The 22,568-nt window shown below is 41.9% G+C and overlaps 1 protein-coding gene across 3 annotated transcripts; it reads left to right on the top strand.

Annotated features, from left to right (window-relative positions):
- Nucleotides 1-4,579: 4,579 nt before the first annotated feature.
- VDAC1 (voltage dependent anion channel 1) lies at nt 4,580-21,543 on the top strand. Of its 3 annotated transcripts, none has more exons than XM_068959637.1 (9): nt 4,580-4,702; nt 11,537-11,606; nt 12,165-12,214; nt 13,163-13,315; nt 13,411-13,463; nt 15,776-16,003; nt 19,052-19,202; nt 19,673-19,730; nt 20,599-21,543. In XM_068959637.1, the coding sequence occupies exons 2-9, from the start codon at nt 11,540-11,542 to the stop codon at nt 20,688-20,690; spliced, it is 852 nt and encodes a 283-aa protein (XP_068815738.1). In that variant the 5' UTR covers nt 4,580-4,702; nt 11,537-11,539; the 3' UTR covers nt 20,691-21,543. The 3 variants fall into 3 exon arrangements, with proteins under 3 accessions (XP_068815738.1, XP_068815739.1, XP_068815737.1); XM_068959638.1 differs by lacking the exon at nt 4,580-4,702 and adding an exon at nt 5,592-5,652; XM_068959636.1 differs by lacking the exon at nt 4,580-4,702 and adding an exon at nt 8,958-9,056.
- The last annotated feature ends 1,025 nt before the right edge of the window (nt 21,544-22,568 follow it).

Raw genomic sequence — 22,568 nt, 5'->3', positions numbered from 1 at the left:
TTTCTCATAACTCCATTTTAGTTAGATAAATTATTTTAGGAGACAAAGGGAACAATGATACAATTTTGCAGAGTTTAGCTATTTAAAACTGATTAATGAAGATAGTATTCACTGACCCCATTTGATGAAGGAACTGAATCAGAATCATACTTTGAAATACAGAAGGGCTGATCCTCCTATGCCTCGCACCTTGTCACCACTAGCTGTTGTAGAAAGTGTGAAATTCCACCAGATCAGAATGAGCACAAGGACGTGTGCAGTGGGGAATCTGACCCCCAGACCTATAATCTAATGCTGTTTGTGCCATTAATGCACTCTTTCTCTCTTTGATTTATTCCCAGTTCATATGGTATGAAATAGTATCAGAACCAGGGTCACAGCTACATCCATTAGGGATACAGGACAGAGCTTAAAAATAATCCTTTGCTAGCAAGCAGATTTATATAACAAAGAATGGTTCAGTTCCAGATTTTCCAGCAAACTACAGTGTTAAACTGTAGCCTGTTCAAGCCTATCCAAACTCAAGATCCAAAGCTTGTGATGGCAATGATCATTCAGATGGACTTTGTATTTGTGGCATTTATGGATTTCTAGTATTCCATTTTCACCTGGCAAAATAAATTAAGATGTAACATTACCCAAACCAGGGACAGCCAAAATAAATGTGAAAACTGAAGTTTAGAGCATGTTGGTGATTTCTTAAACTTTTGACGGAGTCTATTCCTTTTAAACTGAACTCACAAGCACAGATTTTCTCCTTTGATAACATCTCATGTAATCCTTCAGTTCATCTGCTCCTCATCAGGATAATCAACAGGGCATAGCGTGTATTAAAAATAAAGCCGAACAGATGACGCATGCCCAGCTCCCATACTAGGAGATTTGCTGCCATCTTTTGGTAGATACATGTTACAGAAAGTAATTAAAAATTATCTTCCTCTCCACACATATTAAATATCACCTCTCTTTGTTCTTTCTTAACCTACGTACTGCATCCTCTGCTCCCTCCTTACTGTGAGCCTGCAGCCCAAACAGATATTTATATTTATATATAAAATATAGCATCCTAACTAACTAGCAACCAGTGATATTGCCATGGGAGACCTTGAGCATATCAAGAGTGATTACGGAGCTTGGAGAGCTAGGGTGCAGGGCATGAAGCCCAGACGGTTTCTTCTTGATCTTGCTGGTAACGGGGAAAGACTCAGGCGGAGACTGCACAGATGAAAGCCCGAAAGGAAGACTCTGAACACTGGGGAAAACAGAAGCAGCAAAAGCAGGGTGAACTGCATCCATGTGCATATCGTCATGTAAGAATGATTTTCAAAATAACAGGGAATGAGGCCTTGACTGCGGCCTCATTACTGCTATTGCAGGTGCAAACCAAATGTTTTCATGTGCAAATAGCTGACTGATAGCTGACATCCTCTTAGCCATCTGCAACCCTACCTCAACCAGCACCTGTAGTCACAATAGTCAGAGAGCAGGCCCCGAGCCAGGCCCTGGGATTCCAGTTGCATAAAACTCAGGCTTGAAATGTTGACAAACTGTCTCTGATTTCTGCCCAGGCCCATGCCAGTAATCACGTACCAAGTCCTTTAATATACAGAAGTCTTCTGAACCGGAGCAAGGACATAGGAAACAGGCTGTAGTCTCTGCATGCCATTAAGTGTTTTTGATGCCTGGAGGCAAAACAAGAATGTATTTGAGAAGAGGGGGTGGCAGCAGGGATCGTGCTAAGGGAGAAAGCGAGGTTGGGAGGCAACACTCCATAAATCAGGCTCTTTGTTTTATAATTTACCACTAGCACCAAGCACAGGGCAAGGAGCTTTGATTGCCTTAGCCTTGGCATGAAGCCAGTTTGAGAAGTTGCCGCTCTGGGTGAAGACGCACATGAAAGCTAAGTCAAAATGATGACGGGGGCATCCCACTCCCCTTCTCTCCTATTTCCCTCCCCTGTCCTACTTCAGCACCTGCAGTCCCTTCACCTTCTTTGCTCATGTGACTCTTGGGTGAACAGGTTCAATTCACTACCCTGGCAGAAAACTGTTAGAGGTTTGTTTGTTTTTTTTGCCGGGCTAGTCTTTCCATGGAACAGCATGTGAAATCAGCCCAGGGCAGGCTCTGACAAGCACCAGAATACATGGGAAAAGGAAAGGCAGGCATCGCTGGGAGCAGGGAGAACCACGAGACTGTCTAAAGCCATGACTTGACCTTATTTCTGACCCCGTGCTATAGTTGAAACACGAGTGTTCATAGGGTTGCCTTGTAAGCTAGAGCAACAAAATGACTGTGGTTGAAAAGTAACGCTCCAGATTTGAATAAGATCTTTTGTTTCTGTAGGTTGCTATTGTGGTGCCTGGCTGTTCATTTTATTCTAGTGTGGAACTGATGTTGGTCACAACTGCTTCAGCCTTTGCTTGCACAGCTACTTTTTCAAGGTCCGCATGTGGTTACATGCAATCCTTTTCCCTCTATCACTCTCTCAAGAATACTAAGACAATCGCTCTGTTTTCAGAGTATCCCACTTACTACTTCATTTATATGGTTCTGTTCTAATTTATATGGCTCTAATTTCACTCATAACGCTGGAAATGGGCCAAGTCTCCTCTTTAGAAAGCAGCGTCCACAGACTTCATATACTAGTAATTTTATTTATGAGGTCTCAGATTTTTCTCTAGCAAAATTGCAGTTTTTCCAGTTTTGGTTGGTAGTATTCCTTTGGTTTGTGGTATTTTTTTCTTCATCCTTTGAAACTCCAGACAGGAAATGTGCCTGTTGCCAAACATGAGGTGTGATACATGTATTCTCATCCTGCTGTTCTGGGGCTATCTAAAAGACACTGAATCCTACCTCTTTAATGTTTTGCAAAGTACATGCTTGAACAAGGAGTCTAACAAACTTTCCATCATCAGGCATCAGTTGTAGCTACTCGGAACTGAAAGAGGCAACAGTGAGGAAACAATCATCCACCTGAAAAAAACGGGGGAGTGAAAAAAATGGGACTTTGAAAACCGAACTTCTGGGTCCAAGCATGAACCATGGATTACTAAAATACTAGATGAGCTAAACTGTTTCTGAACTTCTGATTCAGTGCCCTGGCTGTACCGGGCCTCTACTGCTGGGCAAGCTCTGGCCGTGCACCCGTCTTCCCCTGCCCTTGATCCCTGCGGTGAGGACAGCGGGGTGGGTGGGCTCAGAGTGCTGTGTGTGTGCTCCAGCCATGTTTCTGACAAGGACGACTAGGACATTTTTTTTTTTTTTTTGCTAGGAAAGAAAAGGCATGTGCAAGGCAAAAGCGTGAGCAAGGACATGTCTCTTGCTATCCTTTGCTGTTGTGCGAGGGAGAAAAGACTAGGAAAGCAGTCCCTGTAAAACAACTGGGATTGACCCAGGAGGGCACGAGCTCTTAGCATCAATTTCTTTCATAAAAGCTACCCCCCTAGATACTGGGTAACTGCCGTGGCCAAAAGGATTACTATCAAACTTAGCAGCAGTTTCCTAGGTGGGATAATTCTGCTTATCAAGTGGAGCAATGCCTCTGCTGAGCTCTCCAGGAGTCTCTGGTAGCGAAGGACTGGCTTCATATCTCATCCTGAACGCGGCACTGTCTCAGCCTCTGTCCTCTGACAGCGGAGAGCTTCCAGCCATGAGCATTTCCTTCTGGATTCAGGCAGCCCCAGTTCCCCTTCAGCTCCTGAGGACTGATTCACCTGTCTGAGTGGGAGTTAGGAAAGCTGTAAAGCTCCCTAATTTCTTGGTGCGTCTCTGAGCTCTGCTCCTCCTCCCTGCCTTGGGAGGCTTGCTGACTCGCTGGCCACCGGTCTCCCCCGTTTAGCCTAGGCAAAAACTCTCCAAAATTCTCCCTTACTTCTTTGCCGCTCTTGACAGATCCCTCCTCCTTTCAGGTGAGCTGGCTCACTTTTATCTCTCTTGCCATGTCGATCCTCCATCTGACTCATTCCCACTCCTCCTCTTCCAGGGCCCCTCGCTCGACAGCGTGGAGGAGACCCAACCTGTTTCTGACCGGCCGCCCCTTTTCGTTCAGCCACCTAACAAAACTTCGCCAGGCGACCCGTGATTTTCAAAATAAGTGCCTCGTGCTTATCGCTTTTCCGTGCTTGTCCCAAATCACCTGTGGCCTGGGCGGGGTGGGGGGGCACAGATTCCCCACAGAGCTCCAACCTAGCCGCCTTCCTGGCCTTACCAAAAACGGCACAAACCAGCCAGAGCGGGGGAGGGGGCTGGGAGAGAATTGTAACTCAAAGGAGAGAACTGTAACTCAAAAGAGAGTATTTTAACTCAAAAGAGAGTATTTTAACTCAAAAGGCGAGTTTCCCCCAGAGCGGGGGAGCGGGGGAGCCGGGTCCCCGGGCTGCGGAGGCTGCGTGACGGGGGGGGGGGGGGCTTCGGGGCTGGAGCCAACGGGCGCGGCCGCCTCGGCGCCCGCCGTAGGGCGGGAGCGCTGCCCGTCGCGGCGGGAGGGGCCGCCCCGCCCCCTCCCCGCCTTGCCCCGCCCCCTCCCCGCCTTGCCCCGCCCCCTCCCCGCCTTGCCCCGCCCCCTCCCCGCCCCCCGTCACGCAGCCGCCGCCGCCGCCGCCGCAGAGGCCGGGGAGGCGCCGGGCAGGGGTAGCCGCCGCCGCCGCCGGAGGAGGCGAGGCCGGGCCGGGAGCGCCGCGCACGCCGCCGCGGCGGGGCTCAGGTAGGGGCGCGGGCGGCGGCGGCGGCCGTCGTCTTCGTCGTCGTCGTGGTCCCCCTGCCCTGCCCGGGGCACCTTCCCCGCGGGGAGATCCTCCCCCCGGCGAGACCCGGCCGTGGCCGCGGCCTTGGGTGAGGGCGGGACCGCAGGGAATTCGCGGCGCCCCTGTGGGGCTCTGGCGAGCGAACGCCTCTTAAAACAGGAATAGCCGTTGCCTTATGTAACGCGCGGCCCGCTCTTACGAAATTGTGGCCTCTCTCTGAGGCGTGGGGTGAGGGCGACATGTGAGGCGGGCTGGGTTTGGGGGCGCTGGAGCGAGGCGGTGGCACGTGAGAACGGCGGCGGTTGTGCTGCGCTCTTCCCGGGCAGCCGCCTCCTTAGCGCCGTCCTGTTCGCTTTGCCGGAGCAGGCCGCGCGCGAATCAGCGCGGCCGCTGGCTCCGTCACGGAGATTTAAAGGTCATTTGGCACCGGGGGTGCGTTCAGGTTTCTCAGTAACCCTCCTTTCCAGAAGGAGATATAATTTCTCGTATCCACAGGCAGCAAAGATGGTGTGTGGCAGCGCTTGGGAAGCCGGCCTGATTAAGCGCTGTTTCAGCGCTGACATCCCTTCCACCTTACTCGCTCACCCCTGGAATCTTAATGAGTTCCAGCAGGTTGGCAAGTTCATCCTGAGATGCACCAAAAACCCCAGCCCCACCCCAAGCAGCCTGTGATTTTTCTTTTTTACCGTTGTGTTTATGCTCAAAATTTATTTTTATGTTGGGGGGAAAAAATGTCAGTTTAAAAAAAATCTCAGGGGCTGAATTTTCCCCTGCCGTGAAACAAGGAGAGAGCACCATGCAGCAGGAGCAGCAGTAAAATTGCTTCCATTCTGCTTCATCACAGTCCTCCCTTGGAAGAACTCCTGCTGGAGGGCGATCAAGTCATTCAGTCTTTGGCTGCTTGTAAAAGGTAGTAATAAAAAATTCTGAAAGTGAAGCAGAGCTGACTCATTCTATTGACCTATAGCACGGTTGTGTCTCCAGGGAATGCTTATACTGAGCCAGCTGAAACAGATTCTATCTTATTTTCAGTTTGAGTAGTGAGGATCAAAAGTGTTCTGCAGTTCATTCTGCTTAGTGCACTGGACAGATGAATAGTGATCTATCCTCTGGAATTTCATCTGTGAAAGCCTGTCAAATTCAACAGTCAGCGCTGTTCTGCACTGTTGAAAAGATACCTTAAAATAACTGCTCCCCCAAACACTTTACGTTATGGATCAAGTATACCACCTTCCATCTTCTGCACCCTCTCTGCTACCTACCTGCAGGGAGTGCGTGTCGGAGGGTGACTCAGCGCGTAGGATGCTGCCGTCTGTTGCCATAGCAGCAGGCGCGGTCCCCGCTCTGTGACTTTCCTGGGGGATGCAGTCAGCAGAACGCTGAGAGTGAGGAGGCAAATCTCAGACGCACATGTGCTTTGACACTGCAGCAAAGAAAAACCATAAACCAGCTCCTTAGCAGAAGTTTCAGCGTAGCGGATGCTCCTTTTCTGTGGAAAGGGAGCAAGCAGTCAAAACGTGCTGGAAGACAAAATGCTGTTTTAATTCGTGATCCTCATTGATTTGATCTTGGGCGTTACCGTGAGTGGAAAATGGCCTGGAATGCGAGACATGCACCTCCTCGAGTGCTCTGCTGGTGTGTGAGTGTGACTCTTGTACCTTGCATGGTGCTCGTGAGACAAGGGAGTTATTGTCCCAATATTAATTGCCCTTATTCTGGCTCTAGCCTTGCTGTGAGTGACGAGAGCACCGTTCATTTCTTTGTGGTCGTATATTTGAAAGAAGCAGATAGTTAACCTGAATTTTTAATTCAGCTCATAGTGTGATTCTTTGTTCGTCCCTTACAGTTTTAGTAACTGTAGTAGCAAATTATATCCCCCAACTTTTGTTTTATTGAACTATCATATATAAATAACAATTAATGGTTTCAATGCAGTGAAGTTGTTCTTAATTTATACTCATGAAATTAAGAACAGACTCTTTCTTTAATTCCATAAGTATTAATTTGGACTAAAGCACAGTATTTACATTTACTTTAAGGCGGTTGTAGCCTAATAAGCTGTGAAGTATAGAGGAGATAAAATGTATCACATAAATAAATCTTTTAAGAACTAAACATGCTACATCATTTAACTAGTTTGAAAGCAAAGCTGTAGTAGGAAGGCTATGATCCTAACAATTGTCGTAACCATCAGTGGGACGTTGCATGGATTTACTAATGCATCTGCATGAAAGAAATTGCAGACTCCAGAGTCTTAAATTTTGAGTCATAATGGTGCACGGGTTATATGACTTTGCCACAGTAACAGGTTAGGGCAAAAAATGTTAAGTATTCTGGTCCATAAAGCAAAGTATTTACAAACTGTGTGCTTATACTAGCTTTTGAAAAGACTTGTGAATGTGATTAACGTGGTGTTTGACCTCAGTGGAGACTCCTCATGTATTTACAGTTAAGCACGTGTTTAAGTTTCTGCAGAATCAGGCGTCTGAGTCTGATTCAAAGCAGTTGGTGACTCGGACCAGTCTGTCATGGAATCTGAAAGGAGTGCAGCTTTTGTGTGTCGTATTCTGGATGAGTGCAAAAGCGCTGTATATTTTATTTATTGATACAAAATCTGTTGGTTTGGAAATGGCATTGCATAGGCCAGGAATCCGGGAAGGCATTTAAAAGTTACTTCATACCAAAGAATAATTCTTCTTTTAAAAAAGGAGATAAATAGGAAGTAACAAGATTTTTTGGATCTTGAGGCAGAAGGCCCTCGTCAAATTTCCTAGGAAAAATTGGACTAGAGTGAGGTCCAACTGAGACCCGATTGTCTTCATGGGAGTTTGACCCTTGATGTATTTCATTCTTATCTTTAATTTTTAAATAGGTCCTTCCCCGCATGTAAATATCATAAAGTTGATCAGTCTGTGTTGGGAAACTTTAACTTAGTCATGAAAAAGAGCGATCAAGCAAAAATTTGAATTTGAAGGATGAAGTCTCTTGTCACATCCATATAAATGCGGATCAGTGGGACAGCTAGTTTTTGTCTCGCCCCAGATGAGCTGGTGCCTGAAAGGAAGGCATGAGAAACCGAGTGCATGTGAGCTTGCGTGTGACTAGCGGCAGGCAAGTTTCAGCGCCAGTTCAAGGCGCAGGTTCGTGGCAGCACAGGAAGGGAAAGGGCACCGTGGTTTTCCCTGTGGTTGCAGCCAGTTCTTACATTTGCAAAGGACACCTCAGTGCTCTGCTGCCTATTAGACTAATTCTGAGTTAATATCCCAAAATTGTATTGTGGAGTAAAGACTTTGACATCTGTCTTGAAAATACTTAGAGTCAAATTCAGCCCTGCTGGAACTGCCTTGTATTCAATGCAGTTTTCTTCACTGGGGCTGGTTCTTGTGTCCTACAGCTCCAAAGAAAACTCCATGTTTTCTCCCTTTTACAGTTACAAATCAAGCGTTCATTTGGGTGGTGCTCATAACAACCACTTTGAGCTAAGTCCTTAGTTCAGGTTTTCTGAAAGTTGTTTTGCAGTATTTCAGTCATGATATGCACTACAGTACTTCCTACTCCTTCAGAACAAAATATTTTCCTTCCTGGAACGTGGGTATATGTTCTCCTTGGTCTGCTTTGTGCAGGAGTTGAGGTTATGTAGTCACTCTGAGATATTTGCGCTATTGGACAAGGATAAAATCAATGAAATCATTTCGCTCCTAATCTGAATTTATGTCCTGGGATTCCACCAGTGAAAAGCAAGGGCACTTGGCCATGTGGCTGTTCCTTGATCCTTTAAGAATTTGAATCCCTGTTAAGCATGCTTGTCTTCCAACCTGTGGTTGCACAGAATGTAATGAGTTTTGTTTTCCATCTGTTAAACAAGAGGCTTCTGAACATAGATTAGCTAGTGCAAACAGAAATAATTATTTTTGTTCCTTGATGGCAACAACAGTAAGGTTAACCACCACATACATATTTCATAGAGTGTTTTCCACGCTCAGCAATTTTAAATGCCTTGTTCCGTGTGCATTACATGATTTGCCTTACAAATAGCCTTACAATGGACATGGATTTAGCTGTCAATATGCTTCCTTAATTATAGTAATTGCAGAAGTGGAGATCTAGACATATCCCACTGTCCTATAACCACAGCCTAGACTGCTACAGTAGAGCAGCATGTCACAGCTGATTCATCTTACAAGCATGGTTGCCTCTCCCTGCTGATAGCCCGCTGCTAAGTAACGCCTTATGGCTGAGCACTGGGGACGGACTGCATTCTGCTGCACTTTGTACATCCGGACTCTGTGGATCAGTGGAGATATGCAAATATTGGTGAGAGCCTAATTTGGCTTTATGGGCTTTGATAAAGGAAAATTAGTCAGCCCCCTACCTCAAAAAAACCCAGCAGAACCCAAACCAAAAACATACAGTATTCAGTTTTCCAGAAAATACATTGATTTTTAAGAAGTAACTCAAAGTAACTGTTGATGAACTCAAAATACATCTGGTAGATTCTGAAATGCAGCCGATAGAAGGATGCATTATCTTTCAAAGCGATACTTATTTGCTTTTTTGATGTAAGGGTTTTTAACACTTTTATTTATTGATGATGCTAAGTGGAAATACCCATCAGAGCATTCTAATGAGACTGCGCTGCCCTGACTGGAAAGAAGCATTTCCTGAATACATACAGCCCCTGGTGGATCATCTCAAGATGTTCTGGGCTCTCTGTCCTCTCTTGAGTGCTCCCTTAGCTCTAACCCTAAGTTGGTATGATCTCCAACAGTGGCATTGTACTTTGTTTTTAGTGACCCTAATAAAAAGCAGAGGAATTACTTAGAAATAAATCTGTTAATGGTTTTTTTTTCTTCTTTTAAAGCCTATTTTTTTGTTTCCAGAACCCCATATATGACCAACTCTTAAAATGGTTTCTCCTGTAGAGAGTGATGCTTATAAACTTTACGTTCTGGCTTTCATGTTGGCACAAAACCAGAGACATTTAGGTCTTATATAAGCAGCTGAAACGGCTTTGGAATATGGAATACGTTGTGTTTTTATTTAACTACTTAACGGCTTAGGTATTTGGGGCTGCAACTTACTAATGAAATATAACTGGAAAAAATTACAGGACTCTGATGCCTCCGAGTACAGTCTCAGCAACTGAAGCTACATCATAGTATGCACCCTTGAATCCTACTTATATTTGTGTTCTAAGACGACTGTTTGCTTTGAGCCAACAGATCTGTTTTGCACCCTCTAGGATAGGGATTCTTCACTTATGCAATAGCGGGTATCGTGCTTTAACAGGCAACAGCTTCTTGAATGGAGTTGCCTGAGGCGTTAAGTGACTGCTGAAACTCCCTATCTGATAAACGTGGGGTGGTGTGCTTGAATGAAGAACTGAATCCAAGTCTACAGCCAGAGTAGATACTCTGAATACTGTGAGCACTCCCTCATGTTTGCAGACAGCTGGTTTGTTTGTGATTTAAAAGAATAGTTTTCTGCTAACGTTGAATAGTCTGGAATCAGGATTAGTAGGCAATTCTCAACAAAACATTTTCACTCGTATGTAATAAGCTTATTATTAATGCTCCATAACCAAAAAGTGTTTGCGAATGTAGAATTTTAGTGCAAAATCTGGTATTAAGAGAACCAGCTTTATGAGGATGATTTCTCCTTTGCTTTTTTATGAAATCTTGAACATGAAGAAAGAAGGTGTACACCACTTCGGATGGTTTGAATATGACTGGTTCCATAGAACAAATTACTGTACTTCAATAAGGAAGTAATTCGGTTTGTTTGTTCTTTCCTCTCAGGCTCATACTCTCCTCTGTATGCAATGAGAGTCTTGGTGGCTGAGAAAATGGGATGTGTTCTCCTTTCTTGCAGGAGGCCATTGAATTAAGAATGGTCAGAACCTGCTGAACGCGTGAATCTGAGGGCCTAAATAAGAGCGCAACATGAAGTTTGAGGAGGCTGCCCCTACTGGGCTCCAGTGTCTTTACCCTTGTGCTGAGACCTCGTTCCAGGTCTTGCACAGAGCTCTAATCTAGGTTTGATTGCTGAACAGGGGCAGCACCTACCCTCCTGACTAGCTGATTTCTAGATACTCACAACGTGGCATCCTTTCAGTCCTAATTTTTCTCAGTAAGCTCAGTTTTTCCCCTAGTTGATGAACAGGAAAAAAAAAAAAATCACTGACTAAGGAGAAATCTTAATGCATTAACAGCTGTACCAAAGTCAAAGAAAATTGAATGGTAGATGAAGAATGACTATTTGTTGCTTTTGCTAACGTGTTATCCAATTGCTGCTGTGAAGTAGGGGGAGATAGGTGTTACTGATGCTAGATGACTGTCCTGGGATTTCCAAAATTAAAGTTGGGTGACTTGGGGTCCAAATTCTTTGCAACAGGATACACAGATTAATTGCAAGTAACAGGAGAAATGCTTGCCAGAAATAGTTAACTAATCATTCATGCAGGTCTCCTGTTAAGGAAGCAAAAAATTAACTGTTTTGAAAGGCAGAAGAAGTTTCTTCTTTTTTATATTTATTCTGCAACCTGTTTCTCATCCTCAGTGGCAAATGCTTGTTAATCATTAACGCTGGCTAATGAAGGAAATCAAATCTCACTTTTCGCTATAGCTACTTTTTTCATATTATATTAAATTGATAGGTGGTGGATAGAAACCAGGCTGCCTGAAACTTAGGAATTTGGCTTAAGTTGCCGGTTGCTGAACTGGCTTCAGTAAACAAGTTTCCAAACACTGTAATTTCCCTCTCTGTCCTTTTTTGTTTTTGTTTTTCCTCCCCAGAAAATGGCTGTTCCACCAGCTTATGCTGATTTGGGAAAATCTGCCAGAGATGTTTTCACCAAGGGATACGGTAAATATAAATAAATTTGGTCTTTTACTGTTTACCTGATTCCTGAAACTGACTTGTTATGATTTTACTGCTTTTCTCTGACAAAAATTGCAATAATTTTTATTAGAGTTCAGAGAATTTTATATCACAGCTTCACATTGTCCTTACTGCCTGGAAAGGGAGGGTAACTTATTTTTCCTCTGACAAAATTCTTCATTTTACCCACAGGTCTGTTGTCCATTTTGAAGTGTGCTATATTTTGACTATTCCCTTGTATCATGAACAGGACCACTGATGTCAGTAGTTTGCTTATGAACAAAATGCTATTCAGTATGAGTAAAAACATTATTACCTAATTTGATCCTAGTGATATTGCTGGACTAGTGCAGTTAAGTACTGTCTTTAATGAATATAAGCTGCATAATCTGCCTCATAGAAAAACAGTGGTCCAGTAGCTGTAGCCTTGGTCTGTTTTTTGAATAGTTCACAGGAGATCTAGAAGAGAGTTTTAAAAGACAAATCAGAAATGGTCTTAAAGTTAACACACATATATCTTATATTTTTTTACTCATTTTCTAGGTTTTGGGTTAATCAAACTTGATTTGAAAACTAAATCTGAAAACGGACTGGTGAGTTGGACCTGAAATGTCTCACTGTTCTTGTGTTTAGTATATATTCATTTTAAAAGTATAAATATGTGTCCTTACTCTCCCCTTGCCAATTTTTGTGTGTGTTATAACCTTGCAAGATACACTGCCTTTACATTATAAGTCTGTCATGAGACTGTGCACAATTTACAGTGGAAGATATGATGCAGGGCTCCTTTGCAGACAATTGCTGACTATGAAAATTACAGTCCTTTTTGAGGCCATCTCTGTGGCCTGTGCTAGGAGAAGTGACAGTGCCTCCCTCCTGCACACCATTTCAATTTATTAAGGGTTATGCTCTCTCAGATTTTCTTTTTCTGTGAAGATTTTGATTTAGCTGTGTGCTGGCATGGGGCACAAACTCTCTGAGGGCTATTAACCAGCATTTCAGAATAATGTTTTGCCCAAGGCTGCTTATCAGGTTTAAAAGAGAACTTGCACACAGGTGTGATTTGTGGCTTTTCCATTTCCTGCAGTCAGAATTTCTGAAAGTATGATTTCTGAATATGCTGTATGCTATTTTTCTTATCTGTTACTAAACAAGAATAGTTGCAAGATAACTGCGCATTGGTCCTAATTTTTATAAAATCCCTATGAAGGCTGTATTTGCAGAATTGCATGCTGATTCACAAATAAACCTGGTATGCCAACTTATCAGACTAGCACTTTGTGTTATGATACTGGTAAGAATTATCCACATCCCTGTCCCTTCAGGGATATCCATTCCTTCAGGGTGAAATATTTTTGATCCCTGGCACACTGAAGTTTTTGTGGGGCAAGTATGTGTTGATATTAATAACTAGCAAACATATTCTTAAAGCTTTTGAGAACATGGCAGTATTAAATATTATCCCAAATCATAATGACTCGCACATTCTACAAATGTAAGTATTTGCCTGTGCATATGTATATATTTTTTTTCCTTTTTAGGAATTTACAAGCTCAGGTTCAGCAAACTCAGAAACAAGCAAAGTTAGTGGTAGTTTGGAAACAAAATACAAATGGGTGGAATATGGATTGATGTTCACAGAAAAGTGGAACACTGACAACACACTAGGCACTGAGATTACTCTCGAAGATCAGGTAATTTTTGGCTCAAAAGATACCATTTACAAATTCGCTTATGACAATCTCCTTTTTAATTCTAAATGCAACTGTTGAATTTCTTTTCTGTTCAGCTTGCACAAGGACTGAAGTTGACCTTTGACTCCTCATTTTCTCCTAACACTGGGTAAGAAGTGACTAAGCTTGAGTGACAAAAAAGACATTTTTGGTTTTAGCTGTTCAAAATACTGTCTTATTCTTTTTTTCCTTCTGCCATAAGATATAAAGACAGGTAACAATCAGTGTATGATAAAAAATCATGTCCCATCTCATTGAAATCTTAGTATTAACAATCCCTTTTTAAGCACGAGTTATAGCAAGCAAAATTTTAAATGCAATAACTTGAAAATTATAGTCGGAATTGGGGAAGAAAAGGCGTTTTATTTCTTTTTTTTCCCCCTCTCCTGCTGCTTATTTTTGGCCATGTCAGGAGATGCGTACTTAGCTACTGTCTGAATAAAAACTCTGAACAAGTCAACTGTAATTCAGAGCTTAACAAGCTCCGTAAGCCAGTTGGCTACAGCTTTAATAGGTCGATGCAGTAATTGGGTTCATCTCCCAAGCTGAATTTATCATTTAAATTCTTGCTGGCCATAATGTGACTTGGTAGTGGATGGGTATTTCTGACATTGTGATTGGATGCCACGTTTTATGTGGGCCAGAGGGATTAAGCAGCAGCTGTAGGACTAGATGTTGTTTTATTTTTTCCCTGATTATCTTTTTGCAAGCTGTGTTGCCAGTGAGTCAAAATAGACAAAATACTCTGAAAATTAGCTTTCCAAAGGAGCACACCGCACTGCCGGCTACCAGGGTAACAGTCTCAGTGAAGATTTCAGCCTGTTTTCTGGATTTAGTGTCTTCCTTTGTAAATTGCTTTCACTCCACTCTTAATTCTATATTAACTAGATATCTCTGTATTTTTTTTAACCAGAATAATCTCTAGTTTTTTGTTGATAATTTTGTTTTATCTGGGAGGATTATTTAAAAGAAAAAACTGTATGAGGAACGACAAGTTACAGCTCTGTAGCTATTTCTCAGGAACTTCCCAGACTTTACAATATCTGACTTGTAACTGAACTCTCTCCTTTGCGGGGAGACCATTATAATTTGAATAAATGGCATGAAATCCAATCCTTTTGTGACCAGGCCTAAGTTGACAGGGGTGCATCATGTGTGATTGTGATACGCTTTCTCCCCTCTCTTTACTACGGTTCTTGATGAGTCTTTTAACTGGGAAAGTCATTTTCAGAAATGCCCTGTGTTAGCTTGCATGGACGCTGGTGGGAAGATGTACTACCGACTTCTATGGAAATTGCAGACAAGCTAATGTTTGAGTACTCCTGGCAATCCTGCTCCTTATCTTTGATTTCCTCTTGTACTGCTGCAGAAGAGATGTATTTAGGCATGAACAACAGAGCAATGCAAAATACAAGAAATTCTAGTCTGATGTTTAAAAAAAAAAAAAAAAAAAGAACAATCCCTTTAGAGATCTGATACAGCAAGTTTTGCAGTTCTTGGAGACTTTTTTGCTAGCTGAAGTAGAATGTTGATTTGCAATTTAAAATTAGTCTGATTTTTCTGGGAAATTTCAGAAAAAGATTTGGTCAAAGACAGAAGAGACTTGTAAGTTAGAAAAGAAGAAGGAAAAAAATTGTAAAAGAGTAGTTGAATATACTAGATGTGACTCTCCTGCCTTGTGAAGATCTGCTCCTTTGATATAAACACACAGACACATGAGAAAATACTGTTCTGGCCAAAAATATGAAAGGGAGCAAATGACTTGAAGTTTATTTGTGTGTTTATTTCAAAAGAAAGCAAACCTGGCAGCCTTTCCGACAGCTATAACCATTAACATTTATATATAAAGCATCAAAAGGACAAAAGGGGGTGCTAGAGCCACTGAAGCAGCTTACTTCCTTAGCAGCAAAGGCTTTCCCTCAGGCAGCTGGAGGCAAAGTAGCGTTTCTTAACTTCTGTCACAGTAAAAGAAATTATCCAGTTAACTAGGATTGTCTAAGAATTGTTTGTGTGAGACAGGCTGATGACTGTTGACTTTTTGTGGCAACCTGTAAACTGTTACAGTTTCTATTACTTCCTTCTCTCTAGCAAACTTCAAAAGCAAATCAGATCTGTGTGACATGATGAATTGCTTTTGTCACCCCTGGTCTAGCTTACTGTGCTGCTGCCTTTTCTGATCACAACTCAGAGGTGCTTAGTAGTATATCACACAGTGTTTTATTGCTTTGTTACACAAAATTTACTGCAGATGAATTAAGTTTTTGCAAGTCTACAATGTAGAGGGTGACATGTCATGAGGTTCTCCAGGTATGTATACTTTGCTTTCAGGAACTGTTACAGTAAGTTAAAGCAACTGACTTGATTAAAGTGCTACGTAAGAGCCGCCTTTTCAAAGATATGTTTTTCTCTTTTTTGCTTTAGGAAAAAGAGCGCTAAAGTTAAGACAGGATACAAAAGGGAACACATCAACATTGGCTGTGACATGGATTTTGATATTGCTGGTCCTTCAATACGTGGAGCTCTGGTGGTTGGCTATGAGGGTTGGTTGGCAGGTTACCAAATGACTTTTGAGACAGCTAAGTCTAGAGTAACCCAGAGCAACTTTGCTGTTGGCTATAAAACTGATGAATTCCAGCTTCATACTAATGTGTAAGTATTGGCAGACAGGCATTTAGAAAAAAAAAAAAAGAATTTAAAAGGATTTTGCTGTTGACTAGAACAATGACAGGGAAAGACTTTCAGCGTTGGTGTAAGAGGGAATGGTGGATTTCACACTGGAAGCTGGAAATGCAAACTGCAATTTTTGCATTAGCTTTTGTTTGAATTATGTTGGTGAGGGATTGTACGATGAACTGGAACTCAGTGAGTACTCAAGCATTCAGAGTCTATCTTTTTAAAAAATCTTTAGTGGAATAATAAAACAATAAATTACGTACATTTTCTTCATGAAAGAAAAAGTAAAAGCAATGCCTCCCTTTTGCACATGCCAAGACCAAATTGAAAATGGTGGCTTGATCTATAGGAGAAAGAATTGATCAGAGGATGAACAAAACGGGAGAAAATTGGAAGAGCTATGGACCAAGTTTGCTTTAGTACTGGAAGGGATATGGTATAAAAAGTTTGTCTTGGTACTGAAACTCCTAATAATCTATTTACACAAGCATTTGTCTTTTTTGCATGTGTGTGCAGTGGGAAAACAGGACAAAATGTTATGAAAACCTTAATTTTTCTGTCTCTTGCATCTCATGGAAAAAAAAAATTATGCCTTTTGACAGTTTTTTAAGATTAGGCAATCCTTAATCCATCCCTTCCCCCCCCCCCCTCCATTCCCTTAGGTAATTAGATTTTTTGCATGTAGCAGAGCTATTGCACGCTGTTCCCATTTGGGGGCTGAACAACTGTTCTGCTTTCTTGGAGCTGCTTCTTTGAAGGCTTTATGTTCTATTTCATGCTGTTTTGCAGAGATCTGGTTTAGGAAGCCCAGATTGCCTTACAGAACAATTGAACCTTCACAGGCCTGAGACTGTGTTTGAAGGATTGCCAAAGCCCAAAAGTATGGGCATAAAACGTCCATCGAAACGATATGCAGGGTCCCCTTCCACTCGGTAGTTAAGAGCTACTTCCTCAAACGCAATGGCTTTCAACTCCATAATACTGTAGTAGTTAAAACATTGTATTATGGGCCTTTGCTATAAAAGGCTGTAATTATTATTACTTTTATTTAAGGCAACAGCAGAAAATAACTTCAGAACAGTAAAGCAGAGATCTGATCTCCTCCTGCTATCTCTTCAGTCCTTGAAGGTCTGTTTCTTTGGCAGCTATTACTGTACGTACATGATAGATAATCTTTAGGAGGAAGCCTAATTTGTTTATTATTCATACTCCACCAACTGAAAGGCAAAAACATGAATGTGGGATATGAACGGAAATCTTAATTATTGGTATTAATGGATTAGTTAGGTACTTTTAACATGTTTCAGCTCTGAAACATGCCAGAGTTTTTGCAAAAACCAGGAAACAGAGTTGTGTTTGGAACTTCCATCACTAGCATGCTGGCTTATATCTAGACAGTTCAGTGTTTCAAAGAAATACAGCACAGTAGATAAATTAACTAGCTGGGGCTTGAGAAATCGTGTTTTGTTTCTGGCTGTTTCGCAGATCAGCTGGTGACTTGAGCAAGTTACTTTCCTTAATGGTGCCTAAATATCTTCATTTGCATAGGGGAATAATATTTCTGACCTACATATGAAAAGTGCTATTATTATTAGAATTAAAAGGAGCTTTTACTTTTTTAAAATAATACGTGATAACTAAAGGGAGGTAGGACTGGATAATTTCTACTTTGAAATATGACTTTCCTCGTTTTTTGAGCATAGCTCAGACCCCCCCCCCTAATGTTGCAGGTCAAGACAGAGCTGTTTGGGAAGCTTGCACAAAATCTGCCTGTATAACCAGCTCTACTCAGTCCTTTTTAATCCCTCCTTTTCTTGAGAACCAAGCACATGCAGGTATATGTGAGCTTCAGTCTTATCTGAAGTAAGTATTGTAGTGTTTTTCTGGAAGAATTGCTCTAACGATTTAAAAGGCTGCTGCTATTGCTTGAACTTTTAAATAGGCATATTACTATTGTCTGTGCAACTGTTATAAATAAACATTGGACCAGATGGGTAAAACTGGAGAGATCCTAAGTCTGCCTTTTTTTTTTTTTTTTAAATCATTAAAGGTTTTGTATACTCTAATAATTGGAGCCAGTTTATTTCACAATTGAGAAATGATCAGAAGTATTTTATTTGCAGAGGTCTTTGTGTGGTTTAAAGCCTGTTTTGTGCAATGTGTTTGTATCCTCTTTTAAGAAAATGAGCTAAAAATGGAAATTCAAATGCGTATGACTTCAGTAGGAGTGAAAGGCTTATAGAAATCTTTTGCTCTTGTTTTATGATCTGGATGGCTTGTAAGGTTCTGCATTTTATTTACCATACTGTATTCCCGTTGTGACATTGGTGTAAGTAGTAACTGAAGTTCTACTACTCATTAGCAGTGATTGAAGGTTCTCATCATTTAACTGTTGGCTAGTGCTCTATGGGAACTGAAATTAGTTTCATTTCAGTTTCTAGTCCAGAGCTATCTATAGTGCAAATATATCATTAGAACTATTGCAAGTGACATTCATTTACAAGAGCCGATTATACTTAGATGAACTGCATCAGAAGTGAAGATGACAATTTAATATCTATGTCTGGTAAAAACATGCTGATGAGACAGTGTTAGGATGACCGCCCTTCTGTAGAGGAGCGCTCAGTCTCTGTGACTAGGGTACTGCCCTTTCAGGCACTGAGATGATGCATGTCTGGGAAAGTAATTATTTCATTAATGTACAGAGAAGAATAAATCACTTTATTGCAAAGACTCCCACCTCCAGAGAAGGGAAAATCGGAACCTTTCATCATTATTAGTCTATTTCCGATAATTTGTTCTGGGTTTTCTTCAGTTTCATGAGTTCTTTGTTGAAATATGGTAACCGTCAATGACTAAGCAGTCTTTTATAAATACTTAAATTCAATCTGGCCTAATGTGTCATTCATAGGTGTTACAGATATTGAATGAGCTATAAGTGAATGCTTTGCAAATACAGATCTTACTGAAAAAGATGGTATTTTTGAGGGCCAGTTTAAAACTAGACTGATGTATTAATTCCAGGAATGATGGAACAGAATTTGGAGGCTCCATTTACCAGAAGGTGAATGATAAATTGGAAACTGCCGTGAATCTTGCTTGGACAGCTGGTAATAGCAACACCCGCTTTGGAATAGCAGCCAAGTATCAGATTGACCCAGATGCCTCTTTTTCTGTGAGTGCTATACATGTACATTTATGAGCATTTGAAAACAAGCTCTTGTAATGGAAATGTGAAGCAACCCTGTATCAGTGAGTAAAGTACGTTTTTGATGCAAATTCCTTGGGGTGTAGTTGGCACGTTCTCTCTCTTTTTTCTTGTTTTCTTGTTTTTTCTGTCAGCATGACAGCCTAACTATTGGATTTACCTTGAAAGTGATGCAGAATGTTTTATCCTGCTACTGGGCACTGTTCTAAGCGTTTCTCATGTCAGCCTGGTTGAAAAAAAAGTTACAAAGCTGGCTAATAAAAACCATTGTTGTCTATAGCATTGTAGATTGAGATTTTGGATGTAAGTTATAGCAAAATTAACTCTATATTCTGTTTGTGATTTAAAACACGAAATCATTTACCACACTTAAAAGGCATTCTTCAAGAAGAAGAAATATACCAAATTATTTACATTCTGTATTTTTTCTCTTTTAGGCTAAAGTGAACAACTCCAGTCTGATTGGTTTAGGATATACGCAGACTTTGAAGCCAGGTTAGTCTACGCAGAAGGAACTCAAGACATCAGATAAGCTATATTTTAGCCTTGAAATATCAAAGAATGTCTTGTGACAAAATGTGGCTAGTTTTGTAACACTGCTGTCCTACTTAGCAACCTAATGATGACCTTTCTGAGGGACTGCCCCTTTAATTTTGGACATCATCAGAAGCAGAATTATTAGAGACCACCATTCACTGACCAGTCAGATATACTTTTGTGTCGATACGCAGTATGTCTACAATTAGGTGCTTCACAGATAGGTAAATGAATTTTTAGTACTTTCAGAGTTTTCCTACTGAGTTTCTATTGCTTGAAAATGTCACGCCTCCAAGGTCCACTGGTCCAAAGAAGAGGACAAACGTTATTGCTGAACAACTGGTTTTAGTATAGTCAAATAAATCTGCTGCCAGAATACCAAGCAGATTGACATGAGAGCCTTTTCATCCATAGATTTTTAAAGTGGCTTAGAAAGGTGGGTGAGCACTGAGGTCCCAATTTTTCTATTATTACTGTTTTATTACCTCACTCTAAAATTAGATTAGTCAGTGGACTAACAGGAGTGGATGGACTGATTTTAATTATTTGGAATGATAAAAAGAAGCAGAGTCTAGCCTCATGGTTTATTTACCAAAACTTACAGGTTAAATTCAGAAAGATTTCCCATTCATAGCTCTACTACTCTGCAAGTTGTTGTGTGTTTTTTTTTTTTTAAGCCCAGTCATTATGAGCATAGCCACCGATTTACATTAACCTAGCTTTCCAATAAACAGAAGCAGCAACATAAACACTGCAGTTAACTGAATCTAAGGTGCATTTCAAGTTGTAACAGCTGTCTTCTCTCTCACTTCTGTCTGTTTTACAGGTATCAAACTGACGTTGTCAGCTTTGTTAGATGGCAAAAATGTCAATGCAGGTGGTCACAAACTCGGTCTAGGACTGGAATTCGAAGCATAAAAAGTGATTCTACAATCGCTATTTTGAAAATACTTCGCAGCATAGCTACCTTCAGAATATAGTGTACCTTTCAATGTTTTATGTATGGGATGCAAATTATTGCTAAGTATCAGTCATGCTAGTCCTGGTTAAAGACAGCTAAGCTAAAGATGTTTCAGAAATGAGACGAGAACAAAAGAAAATCCTAATTCCAGGCTTTTTTGGAATGTTGTTGCCCATCATATCCGCCAAATGCCACATAGTAAAGGTGTTCAATACCGTCACACTTCTCAAGTATTGACTGCACAAGGAATATGCTAATGTGGTATAAAAATGATGACTTTAAGAGTTGCGTACTACTATAGTGAATTGTTAATTCTGTAAGCCGCGTTTCCTGACATTACAGGTTCAGAGTTTCAATTCGTGATGGCATATGCAAATTTGCCTGAAAAGGGGATTTTTTTTTAGATAGGTATTTCATAAATGTTTTGTCTTATTTAGTTATCGTACACCTACAGCTGTCTTCAGAATGCTTTAGGCTGTCCACCTTGTATAACTCTGTTGCGGAGGAGGTTTAATGTGACTCAGCCAGTAATGCTTGTCCTGTGCTGTGGTTCCTTTCCCTTGCACTGAATGGAAAACTTGTAAGACAGAGCCATAATCAGGGAAGAGTCTTTGTGACTGCAATCACATAGTTGCATCACTTTCAATTTGAAATGAACTTCTGTTTTATCACTTTTTTTTTAGCAATTAAATGAGTACATTTTTAGAGTCTTCCATTTTGTGTGGAACTAGACCCCAGAATGCTGTACTTGACACTACTAAAAATGGACAGAAAACCCAAACCCAACTTGAATAAAATATTGAAATGTCACCTTCTCCTTTGTCTTGACTGTGGAAATAATTTCACACTAATTCCTGGGTCTAGAAACAGACTGGCATCATCTTATTGCACATTTTCTAGCGCACGTTAAATAGTTCAGTACACTTATTGAGGCAGTGCGTTTTACAAACATCAGACGTGAACCTAAAAGCAGGAAGATGTTTTTCAGGAAACGTGGAAATCTCATGAAAATCTACAGTATGTGAGAGGATGAATGACCAACCCTTTGGTCTTCAAAGCCAACAACGTTAAGAAACTAAGGGCTATGTTCCCCTTTAAGGCCTTCTGCCTAGTGGTGACAGCTTTTTGCGGGTTGGCCCCTTACCTACAGCTGTTAAGTAATACCTGAATACCTCTCCCTGCTGCCTAGGCAGAGGGGCTGAGGCCATCTAATACAGAGAATACAAGGTGAGAGGACCGGCATTATGTTTTTTTCACTGCAGAATTCACTAAGTTGAATTACCTTGCATAAACAAACAAATGCGTGAGAGCAAGGAATGGGTACGAGCTGGGACACGTTTCAGTCACTTCACATATTTTTATCTTTTTACATGTGAACAATTGACCGAGCTGGTAGGGAGATGTGAGGAGACCACTTACAACAGGACAGGTGTGGTCCTCGTCTGGACTTCCACCCAAATAAACCACCTGCAACCAGCTCACAGTAAACCGGCAGAGGGGTCAAAATTAATGTGTGTGTGTTTGCTGTATACGTTGTGTGTAAGCGAGAGGAAAACCCGTATAGTCGCGCCCGCCCGCTCCAACCGTCGCGCCCGCCCGCTCCAACCGTCGCGCCCGCCCGCTCCAACCGTCGCGCCCGCCCGCTCCAACCGTCGCGCCCGCCCGCTCCAACCGTCGCGCCCGCCCGCTCCAACCGTCGCGCCCGCCCGCTCCAACCGTCGCGCCCGCCCGCCCCGCCCCGCCCCGCCCCGCGGCGGAGGGCGTGCCCGCCTGCGGCACGCCTGTGCGCACGCGCGGCCTCCTCAGCGGCGCTTCCCGCGCACGCGCAGTCCCCG

The sequence above is a fragment of the Struthio camelus genome, chromosome 13 (genome assembly GCF_040807025.1).
Source record: "Struthio camelus isolate bStrCam1 chromosome 13, bStrCam1.hap1, whole genome shotgun sequence".
Classification (NCBI taxonomy): Eukaryota; Metazoa; Chordata; class Aves; order Struthioniformes; family Struthionidae; genus Struthio; species Struthio camelus.
The sequence above is the reverse complement of the archived record's forward strand: the minus strand, read 5'-3'. Positions and strand labels throughout refer to the sequence as shown.